Source organism: Cyprinodon tularosa, unplaced genomic scaffold (genome assembly GCF_016077235.1).
Source record: "Cyprinodon tularosa strain WSP-4 unplaced genomic scaffold, ASM1607723v1 ctg287, whole genome shotgun sequence".
Lineage (NCBI taxonomy): Eukaryota > Metazoa > Chordata > Actinopteri > Cyprinodontiformes > Cyprinodontidae > Cyprinodon > Cyprinodon tularosa.
Genome location: NW_024038993.1, coordinates 73,936 through 97,989, shown reverse-complemented (window position 1 = coordinate 97,989; position 24,054 = coordinate 73,936). Strand labels below are relative to the sequence as shown.

Genomic DNA, 24,054 nt, shown 5'->3' with positions numbered 1-24,054 from the left:
TAAGGACATTATCGGACATGCACTATGGAAGCCATTCTGAAGCAGCCAGGGGTGGATTCTAAATGAGCCAAAAAGCAGAGACGGGACCAATTGTCAAAATTTTGGTGTCGATCATTCGATTTCACCCTGGACACTACAGAAAATGGGCTAAAAGTGTTAAAAACCGAACTTCTCCTTTAAGCTTTCTTAAGGGAATCAGAAGAATTTGCTGTAGACTTTGGCATCTTTAAATAAAACTAAGTTTATTCAGCTACCTCCAGTGGTTACCCATTTAGTTCATAAAGTTCAGCTGTACTTAATATATTCTCAATGTAATTCAACTTTTTCTGTGATGTCTCAGAGTTTGCTTAAATACGGTTATCATTAGTGGACAGATGGTGTGAAAAAGATGAAGGAACACAGCAGGCAGGACAGAGAGGAAGGCATGGAGAAATTTAAAGCAGATTTTAGGGTATAAAACATTGACGTAAACTTTTAAAAAAACATCTTAGAGTCCTCAATCTGTGGAAGGTTCAATCCATCATCTGAAAGGGGAGCAGAAATGTGGTGCATTTGATTTGATGGGCAAACATAGATAACAAAATCTCTTAACTAAACAACTTTTATTTGTAAACTCCACAACAATAGTGCATATATAAGAGTGGCAGAAGAAAAGTCTGTTTTTGGAAGAGAGACATAAGAAGTTATGATTGCAGATACCAATATGCATGTAAAAAAAACAGTAAATATGCAGGATGAACTTTTCCAATCGGGTAGAAAGAAACTTAATTAAACATTTTCCCCAGTTCACAAAACATGAACTCAGCAAGAACTGGACCAGTTAATGTCTAGCAGAAAAATCTAATTCAAAGGAGACTCAATATCTCTGCTGTTAAAAAAAATAAAAAATAAAAAGAAAAATAAAAATAAAAAAATTGAGCCAAAAAGGTTCTATCTACAGATTAACAAAATGTCCAGTATAAATGCACAAACAAAATTCTAACTGTAATAATGACTGAGTGTTGAATAATAGCATATCCATGGCAATATATGCTTTCACATTTTCATTTGTAAAGCTAAAGAAAATGGATCTATCATCCTTCCACTTAACAAAAATGTGCAGCTCTGTGTTGGTCCATCACAGCCAACTCCAGTGCAAAGGACAGAGGTTAATGCGACAAGATTTGTAAGGTTGGAATGCTGAAAAACCTTTATGAAATGCACTTACCTCATTGCTAACACAATCTTAAATTGAAAACTCCTTGCAAAATGTTTATCTGTTGTCTGACACACAGATAACATTAGAAACTGTTTTCTAATTAAAAACTGCTTAATCGATCTGCCCTCTAATTATGCTGGGTGAGCTTATAGATCTGCAGCCTCAAAGCCACACACAGCAACATGAGGTTTTGCACAGATAGAACCCCACAAAGGTAGAAGACCTTTTTCACATTAGGTAGTAGGATGTTTATCTGTATCTGAATCCCTGTGGTGGGTAAATATTTTAGCAGTTCAGCAGTCTGGTACAATGTCTGATTGAGTTTTCAACCTCTAGTCCCGCAGGCTCTATAAAATACACCAATGTCAAGCTAATGGAAAGCTTTTGGTGTTTTCCAGCCGATCAATAGCTGTTTATGTGCGTATGGTGACACACTATATCAGCCTCCGGGCAGACTGCCAGGAGGGAGGGAATGGCCTTAGTCAGCTCTTTGGAAGATGGGTGAGGATGCATAGACTTAATGCTATAGAAACTGCATCAGGTATTTTTGGTGCTGATGAGGAACAGCAAATATGGTCGAGAGAAATATTTTCAGTGGTTTACAGAGAGAAAGAATCTCTGCAGCACTTTCCAGCTCAGACGGACAAGAAGAAAAGGGAACGCAGTAATACGTAATATTAATGAGGTCTGGAGAGCCAATAAAGGTTTGGGTGAGATTTGAGGCACATTCTGCTCCTGTTTTTACAGCCTGCCAGCAGATGAAAGCATCAATCGCTCCTCTGTGATAGGTAGTCTGAGCTGCTATCGTAATGCAATAGATAGCAAATAGAGAAAAAGCAAATCCGTCAAGCAATTATTTATGCTTCTATATAAACAAGAGTGACTTGTTATTATTGTTACTAGAAATCCTCATGTGTTCTAAGCCCTCTGAAATAAAAAAAAAGAAAATCAGGCATGTGTGAAAACCATTGCAAATTTATTCTTTGCATTTTGATTTAACAGTCTCATGCTGATAATTTGAGTCTAAAACAATTTTTCTGCAGTAAATAATAATAATACAATTTTAAAATTTGTAAAGAATAAATTCAGCAAATAACAAATTCAGCTGATATTTATTTTCACACTTCTTTTCTCCAATTTGATCATTATGTAGACTTTTATTCTAATAGAGACGGTTTGACATGTATATCCAGTTACACATGATGCAACCAATGTTATATTAGATAGGGCTGCAGCTGATTATTCTAGTAAATTATTAATCCAATGATTTTGTCAAATAACTTAATTTCCTCTAAGAAATTCTCTCACGCAGTTAACATACTTAAATAAACCAATGTCTCAACCAAAAAAAAAAACAAAAACAAAAAAACAACGCCAAACCATTATTATCTATTTCAATTGCTAAAATACACCAAATAAAGAAAATTCTTGGAATGCTTAGTGTAGAGTTCTAGATAGAGCATATTTACAGACAACATTTTTCAACTGAAATGTAAAATGTATACATTTATTCAGTTTTGCCTAGTTTTTGCTCTGAGTTGTTTCTTTCAGTGAATATGGTGTTTTGCAATCTATATATTCCATTGAATGATTATTTGACTAGTAGATTAGTTAAGGGTTATTTTAATGATTGATTTTTCCCAATTAATCACACTAATACTTTCAGATTTTTAGCTTTAAATTTGTCTTTGCAAACATCTGTGAAAGGAAGGATTTGCTGATGTCAACATTAACTCTACAAAAATAGCACCATATTTTGGCTCTAAAAACTGACAGGAAAAACCCTCTTTTGTTCCTTAATTTCAAGAAGAAATATGTATATATATATATATGTATACATATATATATATATATATATATATATATATATATATATATATATATATATATATATATATATATATATATATATATATATATATATATATATATATATATATATACATATATATATATATATATATATATATATATATATATATATATATATATATATATATATATATATATATATATATATATATATATATATATATATATATATATATATATATATATATATATATATATATATATATATATATATATATATATATTTATTTATTTTTTTTTTTTTTTTTTTTTTTTTACAGGAATGCGATGGGAAGGCAAAAACTACAATTATTGGGTTTATAACATCCTAACAATTGAGAGAAGTGCAACACCCACGGATTCTAACTGTGGTGCATCTCTACAGTGTCCCAAAGGTGATTGAACATGGCGGAAGAGTTGGATTATCAGCTGAAGGTCACCTTTTAGTGGTCAAATCTTCCTCTTACCTTTTTTCAGGACATCTTACTGAACTGCTGCTGGTATAGGAGTCTGGACTGCATTCCCCCACCTCTTTGGTCATATCCCAGTCACCCCCCCCACACAGCTGTCCAGGGCACGTCTGGATGTCTGAAAAAGACTTTGTGGAACAAAGGAGCATCTGTCAATAGGGTGCTCTCCGGGGACAGGTAATCTTTGGTCCTCCAACCTAACCACCTCCAGTGCCAAATGGGGGAAGGAGAGCATCCCTCTATGTCAGGACAGAAATAGCTGACAGATTCGTCCATTTTACTCTGATAGGCAACCACTAATGAAGATTACTTTTTATATTAGAAAAGCAGGCTAAACCAAGGTAAAGTGGCGAGAGGAATCAGATATGAGGAGAGGGTTTTCATTAATTAGCAGGAAAATGTATGTGATTAAAGTATGACAGTACAGAGTGTTTAATTTTCATGTCACAATCAAGGAATAATTCAAAAAGTCTGTAATTAGCATAGAAAAGCATTCATTTTTTTATGCAGGAAGACCTGCAACAATTTCCATTGCTGGAATAACAAAAACATTTTTTGTAATAAAGATACATCCACAATTTTTGTTGTGTTGTGCTCATAACTTAAAACATTAAGACTTGGATTAAATGGTGTTTGTTTCAGATTGTTTCAGTATTCTCGTTTACATGCATTGATTATGTCTGTTTACACACAGATTCAATTCAGTTTATTCATATAGCTCCAATTCACAACACGTCAACTCAAGGCAGTTTACAGAGAAAATTCAACCAAATCATACAGTCAGATTGGTTAAAAGTCTTCTATCTAAGGAAAACTAGCTAATTGTATCGACTCATTGACTCGAATACAATCCCTCACACTAAGCATGCTTGTAGCGACAGTGGAGAGAAAAAACTCCCATTTAACAGGAAGCAACCTCCAGCAGAACCAGGCTCAGTGTGAGCGCCCATCTGCAGAGGCCGACTGGGGTTCAATAAGACTGAAGCAGAGATACAAAAGGCAACTGTCAACCAGCTTCACAGGCGGCCCCGTCCAGGAAACACAAAGCCAGGTAGACGAGCTCTGTGCCAGCACCCATGTCAGAGGATTAAGAGAGCACATCCAGCCAGTCACAGTCAGAGAAACAGGGCTACTCTGAAAAACAGACCAAGCTACAAACAAAGGTATTGATGGTAGCAGCCCAACTGATATTTCTCTCCAGGGTGGTGTCATTTCCAAACAGGAACACGTTGCATAAGAAAAAGCAGAGAGAGCATAACGTTGGAGATTGACCTAACAAATACTGCAGAAGGGGAAAATAGAGATAGAATAAAGCAGAATGATGAAATAGAGGTCCCTATGTCATCCAGAACTCTAAGCCTATATCAGCATAACCATAGAGATAGTTCAGGATAATCTCAGCCACTCTAACTATAAGTTTTATCAAAAAGGAAAGTTTTAAGCCTACCCTTAAAAGTTGACAGGTTGTCTGCCTCACAGACAAAAACTGGTAGTTGGTTCCACAGGAGAGGAGCCTGATAACTAAAAGATCTGCCTCCCATTCTACTTTTAGAAATAATAGGAACCACTAGTAAACCTGCAGATTGAGAGCAAAGTGCTCTGTTAGGCATAGAAGGAGCAATCATATATATGATGTAAGATAGAACTTGGCAATTTGAGGCTTTGAATGCAAGGAGGTGGTACTTTTTGGCTTTTCTATATTAGAACATGATGATGTCGATAAGATGATCTTCTAAATTAAACATGTAGCTTATATGCATATATTATTTCTAAATTGCCTTTGACACCAATTAGGGAATACATGTTCTGTCTCAGTGATGTAATTATGCAACAGATAACAAGGTATACACATTGACAAGCAAACTGGTTTCGGATACATTTTTATGGTGGGAAAAAATAAAGACTAGGCTGTTTTATTAAATAGACTGTTAAAATGTTTGGAGGAGTCAAGATGAGGCTTTCAAACCGGAGAATACTTTTTCCAGGTGTCAGACAGGCAGTTTCACTATCAAACTGAAAGTTTGTTTTACTACCAGCAGCCTTGGTATTACGCTTCACTTTAGAATAAGTGCTAGATTGTTAAAACCTGATTTTTGATTTATAATGCAGCTGATGCAAACTTTGTGAAAGCTGATGGACAATACCTATTAGGGTAAGTTTTGCTAAACCTTCTAATAGGCATCAAACCAATACCTGTGTAGATGAATGAACTCATATGCGTGAATAAAACTCCCAAATTATTTATATTTATGCTGACAATGGTTGTATGTCAACTTCTGACAAGCACACTCTTTACTTTGACACCAGGGGAGATGGTGTTTTCAACAGAGTGGTCCAAGTAACATGCCGTGTGGAACGCCAAAGAGAAATTAAGAACATCAAAAGATTTTAGTGAAATGAACAAACAGAACAATCAAAGCCCAACAGTTTTGACTGACAGGTGTTTGTTTGCTTTCCCTGTTTTTCTAAAATCCCTGCAACTGTGATTAGTGCTGCTCCTGTTTCAATGCATGTGTCATATACTGATTGTCTGTCTTTTATGTATTTCCAAATTAAAGTGATGTAATTAAATGCTACATAATCAAAAGTGTAAATAAGCAATTTTAAAACTGACAACTGTTATAAATAACCAGGGAAATATTTGATGGCATGGTATCTGACGTAACTGAAGAAAGAGGTGAAAAACTTTTATCATACCTTCTCAGGGTGATAATTAGTCCACCTGCCAATAAGAGTTTAAATGTCCTATTAAAAGCATAGCATTGAACTACAATGCTATGAAGCAATGCTGAAATTTCACGGGTAAAATTAATCTCACGCTGTTATTGATGGCCTTAATAATGTAACTGCAACAGTCATATCCTCTAGGCTCGAAGATTAATGATTGCAAGGTGGCTCGCCTGACCTGTTGGTTTCATATTTGTTCAGCTCTAATAGGAAATTAACTTTCTCAGATGTGACCTAATGGCTCAAAGCAAAGCCTTTCTATACAGCGTACTGAATACACAATCCGAATTTCTCTTGAAACAGGTAAGATATCATGTTCGGAATCAAACACATTCTTTAGGTAACACATTTTTTCCCAGCTTGTCTATTAATTTTAGAGCTGATATTCACCAATAACCCATAATATCATAAATATTACTTCCTGGTACGACAACTCTAACTAGTCAGATAATCAGGCAATTAACTGGAGGTCTTCTGAAAGGTTTTTGGAACCTAATGATTCCTTTGGACCCTGTAGGTTGTGGGGTGGAGTTCAGAATCAGCCAGTAGCTTGAAAGCAGGGTGGATTGATTGAAGGTGGGGAAGTGCTGCTTACAAATGCAGTCTGTGACTGATATGCCAAAACGTCTGAAGCAGCTGATGAGTTTTAGTCCTTACCTTGATTCAAAGAGATGACTAATGTGTAAAAGGTATTGTGTTGCACCGGTATTTGAAGGTAAAGGTGATCTGATGCATAACTACCACTCCTTTACTACCAATCAGTCAGAGATATTTGTTATTTTCTGTTATTAGATGGACTATGTCTGTAATTTATTTTTCATCTAGGGTTAGGTACCCTGCCTCAAACTGCTGTGTCATGTGCGAACCTCATGGTGAATAACTGAAGAGTTTCAGTTCTTCCATTATACATGAAGCAGCAGCACACAAGTTTCTCGCTTACGAACTAAGAGAACATTTCAGGACATGCTGCAATAGCGTGATCTTTGGAGACAAGCAATAGATGCAGTTATGCAAGTTTATCTCTTCTGCTTCTGTATTAAGACAAAACAGAGGTAAATAATTAAGTGGTGAATTATTTACAGCCTAAATTTCCTTGTTTGTTGTGATACGCAAGTTTTTCTGTTTCAAATGAGTTACATTTTAAAAGAGAAATGTTGGTGAAGCATAATTTATACAGGTTTAACTTCAGATCATTCGAATGGATTCTTTTTAAAGCGTACTGCAGCATAAAACTGTTCCGCAGACACCGCCCCTCTGGGTGGAACCTGTTTTGCAGCAGTGCTGTCCCCTCCCAGGCCTCCGGAGAGCAAGTCTCAGCTCAATCTGCAGCACTTCTACAAGTCATAAACTGTTTCAGCTTAGATATGGCAAGATTATCTACTTTCAAAAGCTAATAGAGTATGATCTACTTTAACTGAACCTTACTAAATAATGAAGCGTTAAAAATTCTTTATTCGATGGATTACAAAGATTAGAACACATTTAAGGATTGTTACCAGAGCAACCTTTTATCATGTCTGAACAAAGTGTTCCCATGTGGTTTAAAATATCTAAACAATAACAAAAAATTGTTTTCTTCTATCAAACTGTTCTTCAGGGAACACAGAGCAACTGATCCTTGAGCTATCTGTGCTCCTTATGTCAGGGTAACTTTCTTCTTCTCCAGCACTTAAATCCAAACAGATGACCCCACAGTCATCCCACAACTTTTATATCAAGAGTGTATCCTCCAATATAGATTCCACTTTTATCCTTTATTTGAAAGTAGAGGCAATGAATTCTATTCCCTCTCTTTCATCATCTATTTCATCCATTAGGAGATCCCCAAGACCAAAGTGTTTGACTCTTTTAATATTCATACTAGGGCTGCAACTAATGATTATTTTCCAAATCGATTAATCTGGCCATTATATTTTTGATAATTCAGTTAATATTCGGATATATATTAAGAATTTTTGTGAAATTAAAGTAGGTGATACTAAAACTTTTCCATTTGAGGAGTTCTGGATAGAGAATTTTCACACATGAAGATTTTCATCTTAAATGCAAAATGTTACATATTTTGTTTTTTTTTACAATCTTGGTATATTTACTGCTAAATGCATGTTTTGGAGTCTCTGTAATCCACTTAATGATTAATAGATTACGAAACTAGTTGATGATTACTTCAATAATCCATTGATCACCATTAATTGCTTCAGCTCAGGCGTACTTTGGTGGTGCAGTGGTTAGTGCACACAACCCATGTATGGAGCCCTTAGTCCTTGGTGCAGGTGGCCAGGGTTCAAATCTGGCTTGTGGTCCTTCACCCCATGTCTCTCCCCCTTTCCGTTCAGCCTACTGTCCATAAAAATTAGTCACTAGTGCTGTAAAAAAAAAAAAAGACTTGTTCCAGCCCCAATTCATACCTTGGTCACCTGTTAGCTGCGAAGTGGTTAATTTTTACAAAAATTAGTAAATGTGAGAAACAACATTTTCTAAGGGAGTAAAATTAGAAAAAATTCTTAATAAAAAAGTCCCAAATCCTTCCTTTTCATACTGAAACATATCAAGGTCTTTGTCTATCACCTCTTCTTTCAATGGATTTGGTCACAATATATATATATATATATATATATATATATATATATATATATATATATATATATATATATATACATACACTCACCGGCCACTTTATTAGGTACCCCATGCTAGTAACGAGTTGGACCCCCTTTTGCCTTCAGAACTGCCTCAATTCTTCGTGGCATAGATTCAACAAGGTGCTGGAAGCATTCCTCAGGGAGTTTGGTCCATATTGACATGATGGCATCACACAGTTGCCGCAGATTTGTCGGCTGCACATCCATGATGCGAATCTCCCGTTTCACCACATCCCTAAGATGCTCTATTGGATTGAGATCTGGTGACTGTGGAGGCCATTTGAGTACAGTGAACTCATTGTCATGTTCAAGAAACCAGTCTGAGATGATTCCAGCTTTATGACATGGCGCATTATCCTGCTGAAAGTAGCCATCAGAAGTTGGGTACATTGTGGTCATAAAGGGATGGACATGGTCAGCAACAATACTCAGGTAGGTTGTGGCGTTGCAACGATGCTCAATTGGTACCAAGGGGCCCAAATAGTGCCAAGAAAATATTCCCTGCACCATGACACCACCACCACCAGCCTGAACCGTTGATACAAGGCAGGATGGATCCATGCTTTCATGTTGTAGACGCCAAATTCTGACCCTACCATCCGAATGTCGCAGCAGAAATCGAGACTCATCAGACCGGGCAACGTTTCTCCAATCTTCTATTGTCCAATTTCGATGAGCCTGTGCAAATTGTAGCCTCAGTTTCCTGCTCTTAGCTGAAAGGAGTGGCACCCGGTGTGGTCTTCTGCTGCTGTAGCCCATCTGCCTCAAAGTTCGACGTACTGTGCGTTCAGAGATGCTCTTCTGCCCACCTTGGTTGTAACGGGTGGTTATTTGAGTCACTGTTGCCCTTCTATCAGCTCCAACCAGTCTGGCCATTCTCCTCTGACCTCTGGCATCAACAAGGCATTTCCGCCCACAGAACTGCCGCTCACTGGATGTTTTTTCTTTTTCGGACCATTCTCTGTAAACCCTAGAGATGGTTGTGCGTGAAAATCCCAGTAGATCAGCAGTTTCTGAAATACTCAGACCAGCCCTTCTGGCACCAACAATCATGCCACGTTCAAAGTCACTCAAATCACCTTTCTTCCCCATACTGATGCTCGGTTTGAACTGCAGGAGATTGTCTTGAACATGTCTACATGCCTAAATGCACTGAGTTGCGGCCATGTGATTGGCTGCTTAGAAATTAAGTGTTAACGAGCAGTTGGACAGGTGTACCTAATAAAGTGGCCGGTGAGTGTATATATCTTATTTTCCTAAAGGGAACACACCCTGAAAGCACTGAGATGTGTCTGATTGAGTGCATTGCGTTTGGATTTTACACACATTGAAAGCTTCAAGCAGGTGTTTTGGGTTACAAACAGGTGACTGGTGTCCAACCCTGGGAAATTTTATCCAAAGCATCATTACTTCTGAATGGGAAAGGTAGGAAAAAGACTCACAAACAATTTTGGATTTTAGACAGAAAAAACACGGCTTTTATTTGGATGTAAGTTTTCCACTGATGTTATGTACTGTTCTTTAACATAATTCATGATGTAAAACAAGTACTGTTTAGAAGAGTTATTCATTCTACAGGCCAGGTCAAAGTTGCTCTGGAAAACTTTTTTCCCATTATCCTTATTTAGAACATTACATTCATATTCAAAAAAATAGAAAAACAAATCATAAATCAATCACTCCACAATTTATGATTCTTAAACCTATATTTCTGATATTTGTAAAAATGTTCTGCTTGCAGCTCATTTATTTGGAATAAATTTCAACAAATCCCATTGGAACATATTTTAAGGATTTGAAACACTAACATTTGACACACAGAATACTGAACAAATATTCACCATAGTGCAAGTGTCTCTTTTAACATTTACATGCCTTTCTGGCATCAGTAATGATTATTATTTTTATTTTATTTTTTTATGGTGAATATTTTTTAATATTAGTGTTCGTCGTTAACAGTCGAGCAATTTGTTTGAATTCCTCTTGCTTTTCTTAGTAATTTAAAGAACTGTACATTTATGCTTAGTAAATATGCCATTAACATTCCCATTGTGTGTCAAATTTTTGCCCCACATGAAATTTACTGAAAACCTTTCAGGAGCAATCATTGGACCACTCATTCTATTTTCTGATAAGCATGGATGTGCCAGAAATGTAATTATATTTTTTAGGTGAACATCCTCATTGCCACAGACTGAGGTCAAGAATAAAGGATACGCCCCCCTTCTTCGTCCAGGAACAAAACCTCTCCTTTCATCTGTGGCTGTCTGGCTCATCCGGCAGTTACACTTCTATTATTAGCTCCTGGTTTTTCTTTTTTTTTTTTTTTTTTCAAAGAAGGAAAAGATCACCCTGATGTAATGGTTAACATCAGCAAACGGCACGTCACAAGGCCCTATCTCCAAATGATTCAGCACTTTTTACTCCCAGCAAGAAAACAGCTTCAACTGCTCAGTTTTATAAGCATGATTCCTCATTCAGGTGTCGAGCAGATATAGAGATTCAGTTATTTGTATAATCTAGATATTTTCTATTTTAGTTTGTTCATGTTTTGTTAATGTTCAGCATCAGTCTAAGCTCAGTTTTCACACCGAACTGTCTTGACACTATCCTTCTGAGAGAAATCACTCCCCACGGTGGCTGCTGCTCAGCAACAGAATCTAAGGCAACGTTACCCACAAATTAACTCTTTCTTACCTGGTGGAAATTACTGTATGCGACAATGAGTCTTTATAAAGATTTACTATGAATGCTTGGAATATATTTCAAGCAAGTTTTAGTTTAAAATGATTATATTATATGGAAGGACAACTCACAGACTGGTTTACTTTTTACTTTTTTATTTTTATTTACTTTGCCAGACCAGTGCTAACATCAAAGCTGATTACAGATATTTATCTCCAAACAGAACAATAAGCATGATCCTCCCTCATTACAGTTTTTATTTTATCAAGATTGCAGCTGGTTACATAAAAAAGGGACAGTTTCTTTGTCAGAATGTTATGCATAGATATTACACATGTGGACCAATTCGTTGGTACCCCTCATTTAATGAAAGAAAAATGCAAAATGATCAAAGAAATAACTTAATTTAAAAAATGAATTATGAATAAACAATGAATGAAAATGTAAATTCAGAAATAGCTTTTTCACTCATGCTTCTACAGAATGATTTCAAAAATAAACTCAAGAAACAAGTCTGTTAAAATCAAGGACATGATAAAACATGTTGTGTCCAACAGTTAGCATCACAGGTGTTAACAATCTTGTAATCAGTTAGTGGACCTATATATAAGGGTAAAGGTAGTATTTGTGCTGTTTAGATCAGCGTTGCACCGACACCGATACCAGTATCGGGCGGGGCCCCGATACTGCACTAAAATGGTGGTATCGGTATCAGCAAGTACCAACAAATAGTGCACCGATACCATTTTGAGAGCCAAAGGTTTATTCAACTATTGTCACTCATTCCAGGTAGTCAATAAAAAGTTCTACTGGATTCACTTTCTATTAGTCTTTTTCCTGCTTCACAAAGGTAGATAGCAGCTTGATAAAGCCATGATGGCATTTACTTTACATCCAAGTATTATGAAATTCTTCATATATACACACATCAATTTCAAACAGATGGTATCGGTATAGGCTGATACTGCACATCCAGGTATCTGTATCGGGGCAAAACAATGGCATCTGTGCAACACTACTTTAGATACATGGTGTGTACCACGCTCAACATGGACCAGAGGGAACATGACAAGCAGGTTAAAGGTAAAGGCTGTAAGACCATCTCCAACAAGCCTTATGTTCCTGTAACTACAGTTGAAGATATTATTCAGAAATGTAAGATCCATAGGAATGCTGCCAACCTATATTGAGGTTGTTGCAGGAGGAAAATTAATGACAAATCAAAGAGAAGGATGTTGAGGAATAATGTTTTTAAATTTTATTTTCCATTTTAAATAACTCTTCATTACATAGAAATAGTTACTCAGTTGTGTATGTCAGCTGTGTTAGTCAGCTTGAATGACATTTCAACGCTGAAGGCGAAGATGACCTATGATAACCAAAAAGGGTTTGGCAACCTCTATGCAGCATACTGTGGTCAGAGGGAAAAGGCAGGAAACTGCATCCTTAGATAAATTGGAAAACATTTTGCAGTTCTGCTCCATTTTCGCTGAGAAAGAAGAAGATATAGACTTCCGCTGCAGTTTGTGCTTGTATCAATGATTTTGTTAACAGCTTATCCAAAGGGCAACATATAACATATGTTGAATCCAAGGTGTCCAACAGTGGATTTCGCATGGTCTTCTGCCTGTTTTAGCTGCATTCTCTGATGATTCAAATGAATGAGTTGCTTCATTATTACGGCGGATCCTGCAACAGCCTGCTAAAGACCTCTTTATTTAGTTCTGGTGGGTTTGGGCACCAGCTCTAAAGGCCTTGAATTAAACATCCCATGATTCAAATGATAGGGCTTACATCTTCTTAAAAGCAGTAAATCAAGAAAGGCACTGTTTGCTTTTAGTTTGTGTGAGGTTAATCTTTGGAATTTGCATGAATTGCAATCAAAAGAGCTTTATGTGGGGTCAACCTGCCTGAGGTGCAGGACATAAAAAAACAAACTGAAGCACTTCTTAGGTTAAAACAGATACAATGGAGATAATTTCGTAACAGGCCTTTCAATGGGACCTCGCATCGAGACCCATGCCCCACCTTTCCCTCAGCAGCATTGCAGGGGTATAAATCTTTGAATAGCTGCAATCTGCGTCATGGATGAACACGCAAATTTGTCCCTCCCAGCTTAAAGAAGACAGAGGGGCTGATCTGTGATGAGGTCTCAGTTTTTAAATGTTAAGGTGTTTAATTCAACATAGAGTATAAGAGAAGGCTTACCATTATATTGATAAAGATAAAGTAGGAATGACAGGCAAAAAAATATATATCTCCAAGATTAAAGCTTTTTTTCCCCCAACAGGGATAGGGAATTCAGTCAGTGTTAAAGGGAGGATAGATAGAATGTAGCCCTTAAACACAGAGCAAGATGTAATTAGTGCTACAAAAGAGTGGTCCAATCAAAGTAAAAACTAGTGACAAGGCTTCAGAGTAAACCCTACCAGATGCTGTCTATCAGTTTTTTTTAAAGCTTTCCACCTGTAGACATAAAAAGCTGGCAGAGACTACTTCAAAAGGGATGCGGCTGTAATGGTAGTTAAAGATTGATCAGAGAGCTTGAAACAAAAGCACGTGGAGCGTTTGTTGTTGTGAAAAATATCTGCAAAATTATTTAGGGATGTGAAAATAAGGAGGAAAATAAGAGTTTTGGCTATGGATTCAAACAGGTCCAACGTTCTCGGCTTTCACCGGCTGTACGCTCTGTCGCCTAGCAACATGACTGTTGACACATAAAGCAGAATGCAATCCAGAAAGCAGAAATAATGGATAGCGAAGTTCTCACTGCTGTTCTGGGTGCTAATCAAATTTTTGAGGCGCTTAAGCAGCAGTATCTTTGTCACGAATATCAGAAATATAGTCCAAACACTGCAGATATATTGAAATCTCTGCTTAAATGTTAGCCAAACCAAACATTAGCCACAACATATTTGAATCTATAACGATTTAAAACAACTATCTTCGTTAATTTCAGACTGAACTGTTCATAGACTTGTATTGTAATAAACTACTTTTACAATAATCATCACTGTTGTACCAAGTACCTTTTTCCTCTGAGCACGGAGCAGCCTGCTTGCTTGGACTCACAATGAAAAAAGGGATATCCAAGGCTACATAGGATACACCGGACCCGTCCTTCAAAACGGGCGAAAAGAAGGCTGCAATTTTGTTTGCCGCATAACAGGGAGTCTTCTAATCCGAACAGACCTCGGCACCACAATATGACGTAATCGGCCGACGAATCTGGCCTAAATTAGAAACATTTTTTCTTATTAAATCTTCTCTGCATTTGGATCCTCTACAAACCGCCACACAACCTGACAAAGACCTGAACATGGCCTTCATTGTTATTTCAACTTTCCCCGTTATTTATGACTTACCCTAAGATCAGAGGGAAGTTTATAAACGAATCAAACAATAATAATCCATCTTTTAATAATTAATAAATGGTCTCTTTACAATTTATCAAAAATGGCTTTGATAGTTATTGTAAAGTGTAACTCTTTTTAATAACAAATACCATCCCATGTATAGTAGTGAGAAACAATCAAATCACATGCAGCCTTGGTAATGTCAAGTCTTTATTGATATGGTGTCATACAGCAATACATAAGTAGCAGTCACAGTAAAGAGAACAGCATGTGAACTACAGTCAGTCCCTATGCTTTAGATACAATTGTAACTCTAAACACTATTGAAGATACAATGAAAGATGAAAGAACCCCACTGGATTGAATCTTACATATCAAACACATAACCAGAAGCTGCTGGTGTTTTAAGGCATTTTACATCCTACAGTATATGTTTTTATGGTATGATTTCATATCGACTGTTGATTATGAATTGGTGACATATTGTACTTTGCTTATTCCTTTTGAGAATAAATGTGCATTTAAAAAAGTTTGGCAGTGCCGCAGTGACCTCTTGTTTTTGTTTTGTTTGTTTTTTTGGTTTACAGTGTAAGGCTTTTGCCACCATGAGCCATTCATACATTGTAATTGCACGCTTCACATAAGAGCTGACAGCATTCAATAAAATACGATGCCTATTGTCCCACTTGTTAGACCATTGTGCAAAAGCACATGTATACAGTACTAGGATACTTGTCACAAGCTTCAGGTAAACAATCAGATCCAGAGCAGCTAGCTAATACAATCAGCAAGTTCTTTGCTTCTACTTGTAAAGTGAGTATAGTTTGTCAAGGCATTGATCACCATGACATGGAGAGCGTGGCAGTGCACAAGCAAGAGTTAACAAAAATAAATAAGCTATAAGCTTCACACTTATTCTAGTAGTGTAATCATACTACAGACATTTTATCCAATCATGGCCACAGTTATGAAGAGGCAAGGTCGTGTTGTTCAGTGATCCTGCAGGTTTTCATTTAACTCTAAGAGGTTTTGTGTCATTGGCACATGCATCTTCAGACTGGAGTCATGTGACTGTGGGGTTTAAATGTGCTTTATGGTGTTTTTTTTTTTTTTCTTTTTTTTCCTTTTTAGTGTGTATAGAATAAATCACACCCAGAGACATAAAATCAAACTGAATTTCATGCATTTGTGTTAAAGAATAATGTGTGGTGATCCCACATATATTCAACCAGACCCGAAACTTTTTAAGTACAATATGGCATCATCTTCAGTAGTGTTAATAGTGTTTAAAAAAGCATTATTCCTTTTATCCTTAATTAAACATTGTGCAAACAGTAAGTCATTCCAAGCTTATGTAATTAATTTCCATTTTAGTGCTTTAAAGATTGCTTTCTTCCAGTTATTCACATTATTGGTGGCCTAAAGCTGCATCTTAAGTATGATAAAAGTGGAGTTCAGCTTCCATGTTAAAAACAACAAACAACCATCCGTCTAAGGAGCAGAGAGTTGACAAAAACCAGCCAGGCATGGCACATGCAAACAAAAGTTAATTAAAACAGTTCAGAAATTGATTGATTCAAGTTTTACTCTCATTAAAATAACAAAGTTATGAGACAGTAAGATTTTCGATAAATTGTGAATAGAGTTCAACCAAGAACAGAATTCCTCAATATAATCACCTTTTATCATAGGAAAAACTGTAAGAGTTAACCTGATAACTATAGCTTAATTTCTTCTTAGACTGTGTATTTATGATATAGTCTATTTCTTCCTGAAACTGTCTCTGATAAAAGTGTGGCAGTTGATGTGTTTCTGACTTATTTTTGTGTGGTATCGTGCACCCTAACAGTCACACATTTGTTCCCCTTAAGACGTGTTGCGATTACATTGCAGCTTGTGGTATGAAGACAAACCAGAGTTATTGTTTACTGTGCCAGTCCTATATGATGACAGAACATTAGTGACGAAGACCAGTTGAATATTATTACCTTTAAAGAGTGTGACTTTGAGGAAAATGCTACCAAAGTGTCTGTTGTTATTCAACAATAACTTTGTGAATTAAATGTTCTGTTTTTGATGCAATAAAATGATTGCTTATGAAGATGGTAAATCAAAAGGGCTGCTTGTTTGCAAAAAAAAAAACAAAACGAAAAGATTCAGTGGTTTTAGGACAGCCTACGGGTAAGTTTTTAGTTTTTCTGATTAGTGGGTACGTCTTCTTGCTGCTTCTCCATCTTCTTGGTTGTCACGACAGTCTCCTCATAAACCTCACGCTGGGACACCTTCCCAGTGGGTTTGCTCTGAAGCTGCTCCTCCTCCTTGCCCTCCTTCTTGGAGGTCTTTCCAGAACTGCTGTAGATTCGGGTCTGGTAGCTGTAGCCCTGCCCGACACCCCCACTTATGGAGGGGCTAGGATAGGTGATGCCTGTTCCAATGCGGGTCTCCTCCCCTTCCAGGAGTTTCCTGCAGAGAGGCACAGACATGAATTAGACGATTTAGGGAGAACAGAGAAGGAGGTGAGGTATATGCCATAAATGCATTTAAAATGTATTTTCTGTGAGATGCTGGGGTGACTACTCATGCTGCAACGTTGACCTCACCTGTATGCTGCGATTTCTATATCCAGGGCCATCTTGACATTGAGAAGATCCTGATATTCTCTTAGATGTCGAGCCATCTCACTCTTGGTGGTCCTCAGTTCATTTTCCAGCTCAGCCATGCTTTCCTAAGCAGGGTTGGTAAATCAAGACTTTGGGTTAAATATGATTTACAACCACAATGTTAAGATTCTAAACCAGCTATAAATTTTCCTTTGTATGCCGTTGCTTTTTTAGGATGGTGTGATATTGTCGATCTCAAGAAAAAAATTCCAAGTTAATTAACTAAATAGCAAATAAATAAATGATAACCCTGTTTTTTGAAACATTTTGTTTCATTTTGAAGCATTTGACTTATTGATTTATTCCTTCAATTTATTTTTCTTTTATCTGACTACCAAAGATGTGATCTGAAAGCGCTATTTGTGGAAGGACTCATTTAGAGTAAGTTGTTTGCTATCGGAGGGCGTTGTCAGACGCTGCAGAGAGCGGTTCTCTCTGGGGAGTGTTTCAGCACCAAGGACAGAGCCGTAAGAACTGCCGCTGCCTCTCTATGCGGGTTTATTTATAAACTTCTCCACAGGGAAAATCATAAAAACAAAATAAAGCTGAAACAACTTGCAACGAATTAAGAGTAATATATTAATATATTTAAGTAATTGTAATTACTGTAACTTCCATACAGGCTGTAATTTATCATATTTTCAGTGACTCAGATTGTATTAGTTCATCGACTTTTATCCCAGCACTGATTATTAGTTACATTAAAATAGAGTCGAGTGAATAATTACAAAAACAACTCTATTAATAAACGTAACTGGCATACCTGGTAGGAGTTAATCTCCATGTTGTGTCTGTCCTCCATCTCGTGTAGCTGCTTCTCCAGAGACTCGGTGGTCCCCCGCAGGCTCTCTATCTCGATGATCTTGGACTGAAGCTGCCTCCTGAACTCGTTCGCCTCCTCTCTGCTGGCTCGGATGGCCTCGTTGCTCCTGTTGGCCTGCTCCGTCAGGTCCACAAACTTGGTCTTGTACCACTCTTCGGCAGACTGCAGGTTCTTGGACGCCATGGACTCATACTGGCCGCGGATCTCCTTCAGGGCGGAGGTGAGATCCGGTTTGGCCACCTCCATCTCCACTGATACCTGCGCGGCATGGATCATGTCCGTCAGCTCGACCACCTCCTCTTCGTGCACCTTTCTCAGGAAGTTAATCTCGTCCAGGAGGGACTCGACTTTCTTCTCCAGGTCCAGGCGCACCATGGTGGCATCGTCAACGTCCTTCTTGAAAGCCTTGAGGGTGGCCTCCGCCTCCTCTCTGGCGCGGAACTCCTCCTCGTACTTCCCGCGGAGTTTCTGCAGTTCGTCGTCGATGTTGTCCCTCTCTATCACCAGCTGGGACTTCTCTCCGTTCAGCTCGTCCAACTGGGAGCGCAGCTCTCGGATCTCCTGCTGGTAGAGCTCCGCCAGACGGGACGGCTCTGCCTGCCGCTGACGCAGCGCCACCAGCTCCGTCTCCAGCACTTTGTTGTGCTGCTCCAAGTTGCGAACCTTCTCGATAAACATGGCAAAGCGGTCATTGAGACCCTGCATTTGCTCCTTCTCGTTCGTGCGGATGATTTTGAACTCATTGTTGAGGACGCTGCTCTGGGTCAGGTCGAATGTCTCCAGCGGGGTGGAGAAGGAGCGGCCGGACTTTCTGCTGTAGGAGCCCACAGAGGGGATGCTGGTTCGGGACAAGGAGGAGGAACGGTATCCCCCTCGGGAGGACACGCTTACTGAGGAGCGCGATGGAGAGGAGAAACGGGGAGAATCCCCGAAAATCCTCCTGTAGGAGGAGGAGGAGAACATATCAGATCCGTAACTCATCTTTGCCTGCGTGGATTCAGAGCGCAGCAGTGGGCGCGCCTCCTTTATAAAGCAGGGGGGCTGACCCACTCACTAATTAATGCCAGCTGGAAACATCCGGTCTGGGTTCGGTCCAATACGTCATACTTGGAAAAAACTGCGAGGTGACGTAGCCTATCGGCAAAAAAGACTGTACATGGGGAGTGCTGAGAATAAGCTTTATATATAAATAAACTGAATTTAATGCAATGCTTCTACTTTATTCTTTTATCCACATCACTTCCATGGCTTTTCTCCCTTCTAAAGGGTTAGGCTGATGCTGCTTACTGCAAGACATGATTTCACCTGTTGGACAGAAAGTGGGTTAAAATAACAACTTACATATACCCTGTTTCAAAGAATTTAGAGAATAAAAGAAACACAATTTTTATAAGAGATCCAGCAACTCATAATGAGAGTCATAATACATAGATAAAAAAATGAAAATCATAGAAAAGTTGTTAGTCTTCTCAGCAACAGCTTTCCTGTTAAATCTACACACACATACACACATAAATAAAAAAATAAAATAAAATAAACGTCCAGGAGTTTCTGAAGGAACTCAGGACATCAGGTAGCATTGCAAGCGTCACCAACCTCACACAGCTCCTCCAGAACGAAAAAGAAATAAGGAATTCTCTGTTGTGCTATTTTTTTTTAAATGAAATACACACATTCATTTATTTATTTATTTTTCACTCCAAGCAGCAAACTATGAGCTAAAGGTACTATCAAGTGTTAAAGAGGGGCTTGAAATGTTTACCATCCTGGAATACTAAAAAACTAATATTTGGATTAAATGTAATCATTTTTACCATTATTTTAGCTTTCCACTAAAAGCAATTTATTTTTTAAAATATAAGTTATAGTATTTCATTTTTTTGTATCTTAAAAAGATTGATACTCAAAATATATTTCATTTCATAATTTTTAATTAGAGTATCTGTTAACATTCTAAAACATATTGTATCAGCAACATAATAATCAATATAACTACAAGAATGCTCAATGTTTTCACTTGGTCATTGGTTTCTTTTCCTTTCCCATCATCTTGGTTCCCATCCCTATTGTATTTCCCAGTTAGTCTCCATTGCCCCCTAGAGTCACCTTCCCCTCCCTTAGTTTTCTTCTTGTTCTCTTTCTGCACCTGTTCCCACTTAGATCTTAACTCCAATACTTGACCAGTTAGTTTATATGTACCGCTCCAGTTGGTCTTTGCTGGATCATCGTCTTTACTTCATGTCTTTATAAATCCCTGTTTCTTTGGTAATGTGTCAATTAACTTTTGGATTACTGTAAGCCTTCTGCAGCCATTGTCACGAAAATATACAAGAAAACTACTCAGCCTCTGCTTCTGCATTTTGGATCTTACTGCAAACATTCTACAACTCTGACATAAACATGACAAACACCTGTGGCCAGTGATAGATATATTGAGGACATAATGTCCATTTCCAGTGTGACCTAAAGTCATTAACACAACCATCTTGTCATGATGTTACAAAGTTCTGACCCAAAAATGCAGATAACCGAACAGAGAGACCAGGAAAAAGGTTTAACAGGTTTTATTATAGAAGTAAAACAGGGGGAGAATTGTTGCTCTGAACACTGCTCAACAAGAACTGTAAAGTGAGGGGAAGACACAGTGGTAAGTTCAGGCTCAGTGGGGAATTTTACTCATGAAACTTGGAGAAGAGGTTTTGGTTGCCAACTCACGTTTCCAGTGAAGTTGTTGTATCCTTGACTCCTGTCTGTGTGCCGTGGTTCCAGTGTTTGTCTGATTCGGTGGAGGGCGGAACAGGGTTTACCCAGAATGCAGTTGATAGTTGGAGAACAGAGAAACTGACTGCCACTCAGATTTCCTGCAGTACTTGAACGGGTCATAGTGGAGAATAATCCCTTTCTCAGTGGAAAGCTCAAACGATCTCTTGGGTAAAGTGGATCCAAACCTCCTGTTTGAACCCCAGCTCAGTTTGAAGCTTAGTTTATCCTTCCAGGGTGTGAAGGTCCGAGAGATCCAGTTAGCAGGACAACTTCCTGCCAAGAGGAAAAGACAAAACAAAGTTAAACTCAGGTTGACAAAAACTCAGCTTGACTCAGCAAACTCAGCTTGGCTAGAGTACCCTAAACTGGCAAACACTCTGGCGTCAAAGTAGTGGCAGTCAGCAACTTAAGAACACTCCGTTTAACGAGGAAACCATCAGCAGGTGTGTGAGGAGGCGGATCAGAACCAGGCGCCTCCTGGTGGATGAAGGGAGACAAACACAGACACAAAAACAGGAGTCCTGACACATCTTACATTGACACTGGACTTCTGGCATTTTGGCATGTCCTTCTCCCCAGTCTTCCTCCAGACTCTGGCACCTTGATTTCCAAATGACATGCAAAACTGAGCAACAGTCCAGTGCTGCTTCTCTGTAGGTCAGGTCATGCACCTCTGCCGCTGTTTCTGGTTCAAAAGTGGCTTGACCTGGGGAATGCAGGACCTGTAGCCCATTTCCTGCACACACCTGTGCACAGTGGCTCTGGATGTTTCTACTCCAGACTCAGTCCACTGCTTCCGCCTGTCCCCAAGGTCTTGAATCGGCCCTTCTCCACAATCTTCCTCAGGGTCCAGTCACCTCTTCTCGTTGTGCAGCATTTTCTGCCACATTTTTTCCTTCCCACAAACTTCCCACTGAGGTGTCTTGATGCAGCTTTCTGGGAACAGCCTATTCGTTCAGAAATATTTTTCTGTGTCATACCCTCTTGCTTGAGGGTGTCAATGATGGCCTTCCGGACAGCAGTCAGGTCGGCAGTCTTACTCATGATTGGGGTTTTGAGTGATGAACCAGGCTGGGAGTTTTAAAGGCCTCAGGAATCTTTTGAAGGTGTTTAGAGTTAATTTGTTGATTAAGATGATTAGGTGCATTTAAAGACCTTTTTCATGATATGCTAATTTTGGGTTTTCATGAGCTGTATGCCAAAATCATCTGTATTAAGACAATAAAAGACCTGAAATATTTCAGGTCTTTTATTGTTTTTTTTTATTGTTTTATTGTTTATTATTTAGTATGCAATGAATCTAAAATATATGAATGCTCAAGATTTATCATTACATTATGGGAAATAATGAACTTTATCACAATATGCTAATATTTTGAGAAAGACCTGTATTCTATCCTGTAGAGGAGGGTTCATTAATGTATGATCACACTGCTGCTGAGTTCAAAATGATGGTGCCTATATGTGGGTAAAGACGATCCTTGGATTTTCCTCTAGTCAAGAAACATGTTATGTTTTGTATAATTTTTCGATTAACTCTACAAAACAACCAGCATGAACCCAGTATTTAGTTTAAATCAATGGATTAGTGGTTTCCATTTAATTACATTTTGCTTGGTTTGTTTATTCAAGTTCATTACAGATGTCAGTTAAAGACACGTAGAACCAGGCTCAGAGTACAGTAAGTCGCCCACTGCCGACACTGACTGGGTGTTTTCAGAAATGCACCATGTTTCTCACAATATTTTTTGTTAATAACCGTAGAATTTTAAACTTTATTGCATTTGACTCTTGCATAGAAAAAAAATCTGCAATTACTTACAGCAATTGCATCAAGGTTGCTAAATAGCTGAATATCTTAAAAGTTATGTCCTATATGGTTTTACAGTGAAACAGATCCAATAAACGATATTTTGCTGCCCTCTGGTGTTTAAAAGCGGTACAACGGATCTGGTTGTTTGAACTGACTAACCCAAATATTTGGCTCTTTTTTTTAATAAAAAGTATGGAACAGTGACAAAGACTTCTTAATTAAAACAGAATCAAAATATATTTATTCTAGTAAATAGCAATATATGCACATATATTTCTTTTATCATGCTTTTATAGAATTTTGCTATTTCTATGCTTGGACTGCTTGTTAGTGTTGAAGTCCTGATGGATGAGCGCGCCATGTCACTTTAAAATAGATTCAATAGATAATTTTCTACTGAATGTAACAAACATTCATATTGCAGACGCTATAAAATGCGGGAATCTGCAAGTGCGATTACTAAAGCTGAAATAAACAATGCAGTCGTGCCAGTTACTAATTTCAGATGTAGGAATTTTACACCTGAAACAAGCCAAAACTTTCTAAAATTAAGAAACTGTATAAAAAAACATGCCATGTGATCTGAAGCAAGAATCTGTAAATGTTGGAAATGGAGTGCACAACTTCATTCATTTTCATATCTGTTATTTAATATAATGTGATGAATTTAAGAATGTCTTGCACTTAAAAAATACTTTTTAAAACAAACTTTTAATGTATGTCATCATACTGTATCTGGTGAATCTCTTTAATTAAATAATGTAATGTTAGGTTTGCAAGTTTACATTTTAGATTTCAATTTAAACAGTAAACTCATATAGACATTATAGGTCATTTATTTCTGTTATGAGAAAAATCATAAAAAAAAAATAAACCTAAAGCTACAATTCATTGTAAGCTAGGAAGGCATACAGCGCATAAAAATTCCCAAAATCCTGGAATGTTTGCCAATTCTTTCTGACATAAAGCTGCCACTTAATAAGGTTACTTACACACACATTTTAGACTGCCTCGACATTTTGGGATAAAACTGCAAAACATTTAATTTATTGTCACTAAGCCTCTT

At 37.7% G+C, this 24,054-nt stretch overlaps 1 protein-coding gene across 1 annotated transcript; it reads right to left on the bottom strand.

Moving 5' to 3' along the window:
- Positions 1–15,360: 15,360 nt before the first annotated feature.
- Positions 15,361–19,430, bottom strand: inab (internexin neuronal intermediate filament protein, alpha b). The gene is made up of 3 exons (XM_038290715.1): positions 18,353–19,430; positions 17,530–17,654; positions 15,361–17,392 (listed from the first exon to the last, which is right to left on the bottom strand). Exons 1-3 carry the CDS (start codon positions 19,391–19,393, stop codon positions 17,119–17,121), a joined length of 1,440 nt encoding a protein of 479 aa, XP_038146643.1. The 5' UTR covers positions 19,394–19,430; the 3' UTR covers positions 15,361–17,118.
- Positions 19,431–24,054: the final 4,624 nt, after the last annotated feature.